This window comes from Bombina bombina, chromosome 3, assembly GCF_027579735.1.
Source record: "Bombina bombina isolate aBomBom1 chromosome 3, aBomBom1.pri, whole genome shotgun sequence".
Taxonomy (NCBI): domain Eukaryota; kingdom Metazoa; phylum Chordata; class Amphibia; order Anura; family Bombinatoridae; genus Bombina; species Bombina bombina.
In genome coordinates, this window is record NC_069501.1 from 221,517,641 (window position 1) to 221,532,379 (window position 14,739).

A 14,739-nucleotide genomic window follows, 5' to 3' on the forward strand; every position below is an offset into this window, starting at 1 on the left:
AGACCCAACCAAGCCCAGAGGGGAATACGATACCAAATGATGCCTTCAATAAGCTTTTTCAGTGGATCTGAGCTCCTCACACATGCATCTGCATGCCTTGCTTCTCAAAAACAACTGCGCATTAGTGGCGCGAAAATGAGGCTCTGCCTATGACTAGAAAAGGCCCCCAGTGAAAAAGGTGTCCAATACAGTGCCTGCCGTTTTTTTAATAAAATTCCCAAGATTAAAATAACTCTCCAAAGTTATAAACCATTAAATATGCTTATAAAGTAATCGTTTTGGCCCAGAAAAATGTCTACCAGTCTTTAAAGCCCTTGTGAAGCCCTTTTATTCTTATATTGAAAATTAAGAAAATGGCTTACCGGATCCCATAGGGAAAATGACAGCTTCCAGCATTACCAAGTCTTGTTAGAAATGTGTCATACCTCAAGCAGCAAAAGTCTGCTCACTGTTTCCCCCAACTGAAGTTAATTCATCTCAACAGTCCTGTGTGGAAACAGCCATCGATTTTAGTAACGGTTGCTAAAATCATTTTCCTCTTACAAACAGAAATCTTCATCTCTTTTCTGTTTCAGAGTAAATAGTACATACCAGCACTATTTTAAAATAACAAACTCTTGATAGAAGAATAAAAACTACATTTAAACACCAAAAAACTCTGAGCCATCTCCGTGGAGATGTTGCCTGTGCAACGGCAAAGAGAATGACTGGGGAAGGCGGAGCCTAGGAGGGATCATGTGACCAGCTTTGCTGGGCTCTTTGCCATTTCCTGTTGGGGAAGAGAATATCCCACAAGTAAGGATGACGCCGTGGACCGGAAAAAAACTGAAATTATAAGCAGAAGATTCAAACTGAAACAGCTGCCTGAAGTACTTTTCTACCAAAAAACAGCTTCAGAAGAACAAAACACATAAAAATGGTAGAATTTAGTAAAAGTATGCAAAGAAGACCAAGTTGCTGCTTTGCAAATCTGATCAACCGAAGCTTCATTCCTAAACGCCCAGGAAGTAGAAACCGACCTAGTAGAATGAGCTGTAATCCTTTGAGGCGGAGTTTTACCCGACTCGACATAAGCATGATGAATTAAAGATTTCAACCAAGATGCCAAAGAAATGGCAGAGGCCTTCTGACCTTTCCTAGAATCGAAAAAGATAACAAATAGACTAGAAGTCTTTCGGAAATTCTTAGTACCTTCAACATAATATTTCAAAGCTCTAACTACATCCAAAGAATGCAATGATCTCTCCTTAGAATTCTTAGGATTAGGACACAATGAAGGAACCACAATTTCTCTACTAATGTTGTTAGAATTCACAACCTTAGGAAAAAATTTAAAAGAAGTTCGCAACACCGCCTTATCCTGATGAAAAATCAGAAAAGGAGAAATTGACTTAATGACAGGTTTTATACGAACCAAAGCTTGTACAAAACAATGAATATCAGGAAGATTAGCAATCTTTCTGTGAAAAAGAACAGAAAGAGCAGAGATTTGTCCTTTCAAGGAACTTGCAGACAAACCTTAATCCAAACCATCCTGAAGAAACTGTAAAATTCTCGGAATTCTAAAAGAATGCCAGGAAAAATGATGAGAAAGACACCAAGAAATAAGTCTTCCAGACTCTATAATATATCTCCCTAGATACAGATTTACGAGCCTGTAACATAGTATTAATCACAGAGTCAGAGAAACCTCTTTGACTAAGAATCAAGCGTTCAATCTCCATACCTTTAAATTTAAAGATTTGAGATCCTGATGGAAAAAAGGACCTTGCGACAAAAGGTCTGGTCTTAACGGAAGAGTCCACGGTTGGCAAGAGGCCATCCGGACAAGATCCGCATACCAAAACCTGTGAGGCCATGCTGGAGCTACCAGCAGAACAAACTAGCATTCCTTCAGAATCTTGGAGATTACTCTTGGAAGAAGAACTAGAGGCGGAAAGATATAGGCAGGATGATACTTCCAAGGAAGTGACAATGCATCCACTGCTTCCGCTTGAGGATCCCTGGATCTGGACAGATACCTGGGAAGTTTCTTGTTTAGATGAGAGGCCATCAGATCTATTTCTGGAAGTCCCCACATTTGAACAATCTGAAGAAATACCTCTCGGTGAAGAGACCATTCGCCCGGATGTAACGTTTGGCGACTGAGATAATCCGCTTCCCAATTGTCTATACCTGGGATATGAACCGCAGAAACTAGACAGGAGCTGGATTCCGCCCATACCAGAATTCGAAATACTTCCTTCATAGCCAGAGGACTGTGAGTCCCTCCTTGATGATTGATGTATGCCACAGTTGCGACATTGTCTGTCTGAAAACAAATGAACGATTCTCTCTTTAGAAGAGGCCATGACTGAAGAGCTCTGAAAATTGCACGGAGTTCCAAAATATTGATCGGTAATCTCACCTCCTGAGATTCCCAAACCCCTTGTGCTGTCAGAGACCCCCAAACAGCTCCCCAACCTGTCAGACTTGCATCTGTTGAAATTACAGTCCAGGTCGGAAGAACAAAAGAAGTCCCCTGAACTAAACGATGGTGATCTGTCCACCACGTCAGAGAGTGTCGTACAATCGGTGTTAAAGATATTGAGATATCTTTGTGTAATCCCTGCACCACTGGTTCAGCATACAGAGCTGAAGAGGTCGCATGTGAAAACGAGCAAAGGGGATCGCGTCCGATGCAGCAGTCATAAGACCTAGAATTTCCATGCATAAGGCTACCGAAGGGAATGATTGTGACTGAAGGTTTTGACAAGCTGATATCAATTTTAGACGTCTCTTGTCTGTCAAAGACAGAGTCATGGACACTGAATCTATCTGGAAACCTAAAAAGGTTACCCTTGTCTGAGGAATCAATGAACTTTTTGGTAAATTGATCCTCCAACCACGATCTTGAAGAAACAACACAAGTCGATTCGTATGAGATTCTGCTAAATGTGAAGACTGAGCAAGTACCAAGATATCGTCCAAATAAGGAAATACCACAATACCCTGTTCTCTGATTACAAACAGAAGGGCACCGAGAACCTTTGTAAAAATTCTTGGAGCTGATGCTAGGCCAAACGGTAGAGCCACAAACTGGTAATGCTTGTCTAGGAAAGAGAATCTCAGAAACTGATAGTGATCTGGATGAATCGGAATATGCAGATATGCATCCTCTAAATCTATTGTAGACATATAATGCCCTTGCTGAACAAAAGGCAGGATAGTCCTTACAGTTACCATCTTGAATATTGGTATCCTTACATAACGATTCAATATTTTTAGATCCAGAACTGGTCTGAAGGAATTCTCCTTCTTTGGTACAATGAAGAGATTTGAATAAAACCCCAGCCCCTGTTCCAGAACTGGAACTGGCATAATTACTCCAGCCAACTCTAGATCTGAAACACATTTCAGAAATGCTTGAGCCTTCGCTGGGTTTACTGGGACACGGGAAAGAAAAAATCTCTTTGCAGGAGGCCTTATCTTGAAGCCAATTCTGTACCCTTCTGAAACAATGTTCTGAATCCAGAGATTGTGAACGGAATTGATCCAAATTTCTTTGAAAAAACGTAATCTGCCCCCTACCAGCTGAGCTGGAATGAGGGCCGCACCTTCATGTGGACTTGGGAGCTGGCTTTGGTTTTCTAAAAGGCTTGGATTTATTCCAAACTGGAGATGGTTTCCAAACTGATACCGCTCCTGAGGATGAAGGATCAGGCTTTTGTTCCTTGTTGTGACGAAAGGAACGAAAACGATTATTAGACCTAAATTTACCTTTAGATTTTTTATCCTGTGGTAAAAAAGTTCCTTTCCCTCCAGTAACAGTTGAGATAATAGAATCCAACTGAGAACCGAATAATTTATTACCCTGGAAAGAAAGGGATAGCAAAGTTGACTTAGAAGACATATCAGCATTCCAAGTTTTAAGCCATAAAGCTCTTCTAGCTAAAATAGCTAGAGACATATACCTGACATCAACTCTAATGATATCAAAGATGGCACCACAAATAAAATTATTAGCATGTTGTAGAAGAATAATAATGCTATGAGAATTATGATCTGTTACTTGTTGCGCTAAAGCTTCTAACCAAAAAATTGAAGCTGCAGCAACATCCGCTAAAGATATAGCAGGAGTAGAGACAGCCCCATCAACCTTAGGGATTTTGTCCCAAAATTCTAATCTGTCAGATGGCACAGGATATAATTGCTTAAAACGTTTAGAAGGAGTAAATTAATTACCCAAATTATTCCATTCCCTGGAAATTACTTCAGAAATAGCACCAGGGACAGGAAACACTTCTGGAATAACTACAGGAGATTTAAAAACCTTATCTAAACGTTTAGATTTAGTATCAAGAGGACTAGAATCCTCAATTTCTAATGCAATTAGGACTTCTTTAAGTAAAGAACGAATAAATTCCATTTTAAATAAATATGAAGATTTATCAGCATCAACCTCTGAGACAGAATCCTCTGAACCAGAAGAACCATTATCAGAATCAGAATGATGATGTTCATTTAAAAATTCATCTGAAAAATGAGAAGTTTTAAAAGACTTTTTATGTTTACTAGAAGGAGAAATAACAGACATAGCCTTCTTAATGGATTTAGAAACAAAATCTCTTATATTATCAGGAATACTCTGAGTATTAGATGTTGACGGAACAGCAACAGGTAATGTAACAGTACTAAAGAAAATATTATCTGCATTATCAAGTTTGTCATGACAAACAGTACAAACAACAGCTGGAGGAACAGATACCAAAAGTTTACAGCAGATACACTTAGCTTTGGTAGCTCCAGCACCAGGCAGCGATTTTCCAGAAGTATCTTCTGACTCAGCTTCAACGTGGGACATCTTGCAATATGTAATAGAAAAAACAACATATAAAGCAAAATTGATCAAATTCCTTAAATGACAGTTTCAGGAATGGGAAAAAATGCCAGTGAACAAGCTTCTAGCAACGAGAAGCAATAAATAATGAGACTTAAATAATGTGGAGACAAAAGTGACGCCCATATTTTTTTAGCCAAAAATGACGCCACATCCGGAACGCCGACACTTTTGGCGCAAAAAAATGTCAAAAATGACGCAACTTCCGGCGACACGTATGACGCCGGAAACAGAAAAAAAAATTTGCGCCAAAAAAGTCCGCGCCAAGAATGACGCAATAAAATGAAGCATTTTCAGCCCCCGCGAGCCTAACAGCCCACAGGCTAAGTCAAATTTTAAGGTAAGAAAAAATTGATTTATTCATATGCATTATCCCAAATATGAAACGGACTGTCTGAAATAAGGAACGTTGAACATCCTGAGTCAAGGCAAATAAATGTTTGAATACATATATTTAGAACTTTATAAAAAAAAGTGCCCAACCATAGCTTAGAGTGTCACAGAAAATAAGACTTACTTACCCCAGGACACTCATCTACATGTAGTAGAAAGCCAAACCAGTACTGAAACGAGAATCAGTAGAGGAAATGGTATATATAAGAGTATATCGTCGATCTGAAAAGGGAGGTAAGAGATGAATCTCTACGACCGATAACAGAGAACCTATGAAATAGACCCCGTAGAAGGAGATCACTGCATTCAAATAGGCAATACTCTCCTCACATCCCTCTGACATTCACTGCACGCTGAGAGGAAAACCGGGCTCCAACCTGCTGCGGAGCGCATATCAACGTAGAATCTAGCACAAACTTACTTCACCACCTCCATAGGAGGCAAAAGTTTGTAAAACTGATTTGTGGGTGTGGTGAGGGGTGTATTTATAGGCATTTTGAGGCTTGGGAAACTTTGCCCCTCCTGGTAGGAATGTATATCCCATACGTCACTAGCTCATGGACTCTTGCTAATTACATGAAAGAAAAGGTGTTTTTTCCTTTTATGTCTCTCCCGGTCCATTACAGTTTCTGTGTGTGTGTTTGTTGTCTTTCCAAAAAGAAGAACTTGTCTCCCCTGACCACCCCTATTCTATGTTGTCTAATTTTTCCTCCCTCCCACCACCTTATTCTAAAAATCTTTTATGTTCATAGTTCAACCAACAGCAAAGACTGCCTGTGGTTCCAGATTGCAGCCCGATTCCTCTTCTACAACAGCAAGGTCATCCACATCCTGCAGTCTGTTTCTTCTTCTACAACAGCAAGGTCATCCACATCCTGCAGTCTGTTTCTTCTTCTACAACAGCAAGGTCATCCACATCCTGCTGCCTGTTTCTTCTTCTACAACAGCAAGGTCATCCACATCCTGCTGCCTGTTTCTTCTTCTACAACAGCAAGGTCATCCACATCCTGCTGCCTGTTACTTCTTCTACAAAAGCAAGGTCATCCACATCCTAGTGCAGCCTGTTTCTTCTTCTACAACAGCAAGGTCATCCACACATCCTGCAGCCTGTTTCTTCTTCTACAACAGCAAGGTCATCCACATCCTGCTGCCTGTTACTTCTTCTACAACAGCAAGGTCATCCACATCCTGCACAATAAAATTGTGGAACTCATTACCAACGGAGGTAGTGGATGCCAATACCCTAGATACATTTAAAAATAGTCTGGATACATTTCTGTATATAAACAAAATTCATGGATATGACTGCTTGTATTAAATGGGTCACCTTTTAGTGGAGTTATTTAAAGGACCAGTCAACACTGTAGATTTGCATAATCAACAAATGCATGATAAGAATACAATTCAATAGCACTTAGTCTGAACTTCAAATAAGTAGTAGATTTTTGTTAAATATTGCAAAGTTATGTCTATTTCCACTCCCCCTGTATCATGTGATAGCCATCAGCCAATCACAAATGCATATATGTATATGGTGTGAATTCTTGCACATGCTCAGTAGGAGTCGGTGACTCAAAAAGTGTAAATATAAAAACACTGTGCACATTTTGTTAATGGAAGTAAATTGGAAAGTTTTTTAAAATTGCAAGCTCTATGAATCATGAAGTTTCATTTTGACTTGAGTGTCCCTTTAAAGGGCCATTATGCACTCAATAAAATATTGGCTAATTAAATAAAGCATTAAAAGAAAATAAAGTTTTAAATTAACATGTATTATCAATTTTACTGCTTAAGGTCCTAAAAATGATGTTAAAGTTTAAAGTCCTCTGACTTCATGAGAATACGTTTGTAGTACCCAGTAGCTGCAGAACAAGGCTTTTTTTCCACAGTCCCTAACTTGTGTTTAGAAAGCCCTCCTGCTGGAGCAGTCTCTGTAATGTTCTTTGTAGTGCAGTAATATGTTGAAAGGCAGAAACGATGTAGATATACACAGAAGCTGAAGAATTCCACTTCCCTTTCCCCCTCCGGTTACCACAGATCTCCTCCAGTCTCTGCACACCCTTATAAATGCCGTGGTAACCGAGAGGGGGGAGGGAAGTGGAATTCCTGCAGCGTTAGAACGGACAGAAGGGAAAATATGCTGCTGAGTTTAGTAGCTTCTGTGTATATCTGCATCTGCTGATTTCACACAGTCCGTTCTAACGCTGCAGGAAATCCACATCCCTCCCCCCTCTCGGTTACCACGGCATTTAATTAGAGTGTGCAGAGACTGGAGGAGATCTGTGGTAACCGGAGAGGGAAAGGGAAGTGGAATTCTTCAGCTTCTGTGTATATCTACATCGTTTCTGCCTTTCAACATATTACTGAACTACAAAGAACATTACAGAGACCGCTCCAGCAGGAGGGCTTTCTAAACACAAGTTAGGGAGTGTGGAAAAAAGCCTTGTTCTGCAGCTACTGGGTACTACGAACGTATTCTCATGAAGTCAGAGGACTTTAAACTTTAACATAATTTTTAGGACCTTAAGCAGCAAAATTGATAATACATGTTAATTTAAAACTTTATTTTCTTTTAATGCTTTATTTAATTAGCCCATATTTTTTTGAGTGCATAATGGCCCTTTAAGCTTAACTGGAGCTTTTTGTAAGTATTTTAGATTTGTATAGGTTGAACTCGATGGACTTCAGTCTTTTTTCAACCTTATCTACTATGTTACCACACTGGAGAGAATGTGGCCCAAGGTTTGAGAGAGTCTTTGGCCTCATGGGGACTCTGTGAAGAACAAGTATCAATCACCACAGACAATGGCACAAACATCGTCAAGGTTGTTGCTCTGAATACATGGAGAAGACTACAGTGTTTTGGGCACAGGTTGCATTTTGCAATTGAAAATGCAGTGAAAGATGAGGCTCACATTTCTAGAGCCACAGGCTTATGCAAGAAAATTTTTTGCCATTTCTCACACAGCTGGAAACAGAAGATGGCATTATCTCAAGCCCAGGAAGAAATTCAACTGCCCAAGCATTCACTTATAACAGAGTGCCCAACAAGGTGGAGCTCAAGACAAAAGATGATAGAGAGAGATTTAGAGCAACAGAGAGCATTGACTCAGGTTCTCTCTGCAGACAGAAAAAACAGACATCTGGTTCCACAATGGCAGGACACTGATGTTCTTGAATCTGTGAGTAAGGCACCTGGGCAAGTTCAAGATTTTACTGATGCCCTTTCTCAAGAAAACTACGTCAGTGTATCATATGTAAAACCAGTTCTGCATCTATTAAACACAAAGATACTGGCTCTGGAGGAAGATGATTCTGATGTTAACAAGACACTGAAATCCAAATTTCTTGAAAATATGAATAGAAATTATGAAGATGAAGATACTCCAGATCTGCTAGATATGGCATCATTCCTTGATCTCCGATTCAAGACAAGCTACATAAATGTGAATAAAATTCCAAGTATCAAGGCCAGGGTGATGTCTGATATGGCCATTGTGTCTGAGCAGCAAGTTGTGCATAATCCAAGTCAAGCAATCAGCAGTCCCCCATCCAAAGTACTAGATATAGAAGAAGAAACAGTGACAGCAACTGCAGCAGATGGTCCTCCTCCCGCAAATAAATCAAGTCAAAGTCTTTAGGAAGTCTTTTCAAAATGGAGTCCGCTGCGCCATCTCTGCAACTTGAAGAAGCCATATCGTCAGAGCTGAACAGCTGCATGCTTTCTCCCTCCATTGATAGTGAGAAAAATCCTCTGCAATGGTGGAAACTACATCAGATTAACTTTCCAAAATTGAGCAAGCTTGCACAAAAATATCTTTGTGTTCCTTCAACTAGTTCACCATCAGAGAGGGTGTTTAGCACAGGAGGAAATGTGGTGACCTGTCAACGTTCATGCTTGAAGCCAGAAATGGTACATATGTTGGGGGTTTTTTTAGCAACAAACCTTACCCAGTAGACTAGTACACTACTACTAGTAATGCTTAAAATAAAAAAATGGTACTACTACTGTCATAATCAGATTTTTTTTATCCAAAACCAAGCTAACCAAAGCATGCAAGTTTTTAAAGTTTTTTTTTTATATTTATATATATATATATATATATATATATATATATATATATATATATATATATATATATATATATATATAATATATTATTTATATTTTACATTTATCTCATGTGTGAAAACACACATGCTCTTTGTTGTGCACTGACTGCAGTACATGCCATAACCAGGACAGGTTCCAACTTCAAATGTTTTGTATTGTACTATTCTCTGAGTCTGTTGTAATTTTGAAAAATGTACTGTACTATGCTGCAGTGCTGCTGCTATTAGTTGATGCATGGATGTTAAAAACAGGTTGCATGATTTACCTCGTCAATGCCACATTCATTATGTTTTCCTGGATAGTCACTGAGCTAAATGACTAACACATGAAGCAGTGTGCATTGTACTGCCTTTACTACACTTAGAAACACAAATCACCAGTCAGACAGTGAGTCAAAACAATCAATCAATCAAATCAGCCACTCAAAAATCAATCAATCAAATCAACCAGTCAGTCAAAAATAAAGTCAGCAGTTTTCAGGTTTCTCCATGCATACACTGCTTCATTTGTTACTCATACCACAGCTACACTGACTGCCCAAAAAAACATGGACAATGTGGTAAGAACTGGGCAGTTAATTTCATTTCAATTAGCTTTGTATGTGTTGAGTTCACTTGTTTGTATTATGTACTCTAACTGTTCTTAGTGTTCTGTTATTTATGTACTACTGAATAGCTGTGTGATGTACTATGACAGGCAGTGCAGGATGGCAGGATTGACCTTGTCAGTGCCACATCCCTCATGTTTTCCTGGACAATTGGACAGTCACTGTGCTGCATATGCTATTCATTTAGCTGTGTGCGCATTGTACTACCTTTACTGTAGTGTATTACTTGCACACAAATCATAATGCTGTAAATTCAGCACTTTTCAGGTTTCTCTGTGCATACACTGCTTCATATGTTACTCATACCACAGCTAGACTGACTATGTGACTGCCCAAGAAAACAAAGGACAATGTGGTAAGAACTGGCCAGCTAATTTAATTTCAATAAGCTGTGTGTGTATTGAATTCAGTTGTTTGTATTATGTATTGTAACTGTAACTATAATTGTTCTACTTCTTAGTGTTCTGTACTACAGCTATAGCTGTAAAAATTAATGTAACATGACAGGCTGCAGGATGTCAGGATTGACCTCGTCAATGCCACATCCACCATGTTTTCATGGACAGTCATTCTGCTAAATAACGAACACATGCAGCAGTGTGCATTGTACTACCTTTACTGCAGTGTACTTAGAAACACAACACAAATCATGCTGCTGGAACTGTGGACAGACAGTCAACAATTTTCAGGTTTCCCCGTGCATAGTAGTGCTTCTGTTACTAATAAGAAAGCTAGACTGAATGCCCAAGGACAATGTGGTAAGAACTGGCCATCTAATTGTGTGTGTGTTTTGAGTTCAGTTGTTTGTATTATGTATTGTACTCTTAACTATAACTGTTCTACTCCTTAGTGTTCTGTACTACAGCAACAGCTGTAAAAATTAATGTAATATGAGAGGCTGCAGGATGTCAGGATTGACCTTGTCAATGCCACATCCCTCATGTTTGCCTGGATAGTCACTCATCTAAAATGAATAAGACATGCAGCAATGTGTGCATGATTGTACCAACTCTACTGCACTTATATTAATATACAGAACTTCACAACAGTCATACTGCCTGCTGTAAAGTCATCAGCACTTTTCAGATTTCTCCATGCTTACACTGCTTCATTTGTTAATCATATCACAGTTAGAATGACTGTCCAAGAAAACATGACAATGGTGTGTCAGAAGACCTAATAATTGGCTAGTGGCTAGTGTAACCACAGCATAGGCAAATAATTTTATTTTTTACTATTTTATGGTTGGTATTTGTATGCTCCAAGAGTGATTGGACATTGAAAAACATGTACAATAAGATTCTGTAGTGTTAAATAAACATTTTATTGAAAAATGAAGGTGTTTAAGTAATTTTTAATAAAATCGTGATTAAATTGCAATTGCGGTTTTTCTAAAAACAAATGCAATTTGTTTTTCCCCCATATCGCCCAGCCCTAATATATACGTGTGTATGTGTGTATATATTATATATATATATATATATATATATATATATATATATATATAAATATAAATATACACATACACACACACATATATACACACATATACACACACACACATTTTTATACACATATTTATAGATATCTAGATAGATAAATACACAAATTATTAATAAGACTATACACAATAGAGTAGCCCAGTCATTATCAAACAAATGCCAGCACATTTTGAAACAATGTTTCAGGTGCCCAGGTAAAGAGTCATAAAAACATCCAGTGACCTGATCTTTAGCAGTGGAGCAAATGGAACTAAGGTAAATAACATTGCAGAAGTAGCTAACCTGAAAAAAGCTGGAAAGATTTGAGTAAAAACATTGACTCATAACATCCTGTAGAAACTTGGGAAACATTTATTACCAGCCAAGAATCTGACATGTTTCCTGAAAAAGTCTATCGTCTAAGAAAAAAATTCTAGTTTTGATCACTCTCTCCTTTAATTGAAAAGGTTGGATAGCCCATTTATATTTTAATTACCAGTTCAGAATATGTTCTCACAATATGACAGAAATAAAATATACTAACTATAATTATATGTACTTACTTCAAAAAGTAACTTTTTTAGTAATTTGGCTTAATTTCTATTTTCATGTTTTTTGTGCTAATTTTGGTCAATTTGGACAGTTGAAGGGATGTGGACGTGATGCATAATATTAGTGTCCTTGTGGTACAATGATATATTTTTTTTTTTAAATCTTATCTAAGGTAAGGATAATTGTTCTACATTTCTCTGAAATGAATTTAAAAAAGAGAAAGCAAATGTATTAAAGTATAGCATGCACTGACTGTGCAAGTGACGGCTACTTACAAAATAAACCGCTCCAAAGCTTCCATGGCCAATTTCACGGAGGTCTGTGAAGAGTTTCTCTGGATCATCCCTAAAGAAGAGTTCTGCTATATCGGGGTCCTTCAGGCTTCCAGCTCGACTGGTTGACGGCATCCTGCTTGAGCAGTCTGCCGTCCAACTATCTCGTCTGGCACTGCTGCCACAGTTCTTCGTTCATCTGTGTAAATGCTGCTTTTTCAACATAGACAACTGAAACAGAAAGAAAAATAGTTAAAGGGACATAAAACTTCATATGCTAAATCACTTGAAACGGATGCAGTATAACTGTAAAATATCACCTGAACATCTCTATTTAAAAAAGGAAGATATTTTACCTCACAACTTCCTTAGCTCAGCAGAGTAACTTCTGTGTAAAAAGTTATACTTCAGCTGCTGCCCAGCTGCAGGTGAAAAATAAAAAAAAGGAAGAAATGAACTGCAGCCAATCAGCATCAGCAGTGCTAACGTCATGAACTCTTTTACTCTGATCTCATGAGATTTCACTTAACTCTCATGAGATTTCATAGTGAACTTCCTTAAACTGAATAGGGAAATAAGATGAGATGAGTGTGCATGATGCTTAAAGTGAAGGTCAATTTTCATCAATGAGTGCCCGGTTTTTAAAAATACTTTTTAAAACAGGGGCACTTTCATTGATGAAAATTAACATTGCACTGGATTTTAAGAAATACTTACCTTTTTCTCCTGCAAAACCGGATCGCCGATCTCAGCCTCAGTTCCTCTGTAGTGACGTCAGAAATGACAAAAACCGGCTTCCTCCAATCATGGATTGCACCCCAGAGCGTCCAGCTCGTGATGCCTGGCTGTGATTGGAGGAAGCCAGTTTCGTCATTGCTGTTGTCTACAGCAGGAAGAAGAAGGAGGGAGATCGTCGATCCGGCTTTGCAGAAGTAAAAGGTAAGTATTTCTTAAAATCCAGTGCAATGTTAATTTTCATCAATGAAAGTGCCCCTGATTTTAAAAGTATTTTTAAAAACCGGGCACTCATTGATGAAAATTGACCTTCACTTTAATCCCTTGCCTGTCCCGGGACAGACATACTGATTTGCTGCTTAAAGTCCTTTACTTAGGACATTTTGAGGTAAAATATCTTTCTTTTTTACATAGAGATGTTCAGGTGATATTTTCTAGTCCGCTTTTTACAGCTATGCTGCATCACTTTCAAGTATTTTAACATTTGGGTATCATAGCCCTTTAATGTTATCATTAAAATCAAGTTTATTTTAAAGTTAACTAGTGGGCAAAAATGCACATCAGGAAATGACAAATTTGTAATCAAAATTAGGAGCTAACTACCCATGATTTAGTGGCCAAAAACATAATTTATGCTTACCTGATACATTTATTTCTCTTGTAGTGTATCCAGTCCACGGATCATCCATTACTTGTGGGATATTCTCCTTCCCAACAGGAAGTTGCAAGAGGATCACCCACAGCAGAGCTGCTATATAGCTCCTCCACTCACTGCCATATCCAGTCATTCGACCGAAACAAGACCAGAAAGGAGAAACCATAGGGTGAAGTGGTGACTGTAGTTTAATTAAAATTTAGACCTGCCTTAAAAGGACAGGGCGGGCCGTGGACTGGATACACTACAAGAGAAATAAATTTATCAGGTAAGCATAAATTATGTTTTCTCTTGTTAAGTGTATCCAGTCCACGGATCATCCATTACTTGTGGGATACCAATACCAAAGCTAAAGTACACGGATGATGGGAGGGACAAGGTAGGAACTTAAACGGAAGGAACCACTGCCTGTAGAACCTGTATCCCAAAAACAGCCTCCGAAGAAGCAAAAGTGTCAAATTTGTAAAATTTTGAAAAGGTGTGAAGCGAAGACCAAGTCGCAGCCTTGCAAATCTGTTCAACAGAGGCCTCATTTTTAAAGGCCCAGGTAGAAGCTACAGCTCTAGTAGAATGAGCTGTAATCCTTTCAGGGGGCTGCTGTCCAGCAGTCTCATAGGCTAAGCGTATTATGCTCCAAAGCCAAAAGGAGAGAGAGGTTGCCGAAGCTTTTTGACCTCTCCTCTGTCCAGAGTAAACGACAAACAGGGCAGATGTTTGACGAAAATCTTTAGTAGCCTGTAAGTAAAACTTCAAGGCACGGACTACGTCCAGATTATGCAAAAGACGTTCCTTCTTTGAAGAAGGATTAGGACACAATGATGGAACAACAATCTCTTGATTGATATTCCTGTTAGAAACCACCTTAGGTAAAAACCCAGGTTTGGTACGTAGAACTACCTTGTCTGAATGAAAAATCAGATAAGGAGAATCACAATGTAAGGCAGATAACTAAAAGACTCTTCGAGCCGAGGAAATAGCAATCAAAAACAGAACTTTCCAAGATAAAAGCTTAATATCAATGGAATGAAGGGGTTCAAACGGAACCCCTTGA

General features: G+C 38.6%; 1 protein-coding gene across 2 annotated transcripts in view; it reads right to left on the bottom strand.

Annotated features, from left to right (window-relative positions):
• Nucleotides 1-14,739, bottom strand: part of TAOK1 (TAO kinase 1) — a 613,695-nt gene that overhangs the window by 408,865 nt on the left and 190,091 nt on the right. For both annotated transcript variants that reach the window (XM_053706161.1, XM_053706162.1), the window contains exon 3: nucleotides 12,302-12,529. In XM_053706161.1, the coding sequence (XP_053562136.1) occupies nucleotides 12,302-12,433 (132 nt within the window). In that variant the 5' untranslated portion in view covers nucleotides 12,434-12,529. The remainder of the gene's footprint in view (nucleotides 1-12,301; nucleotides 12,530-14,739) is intronic.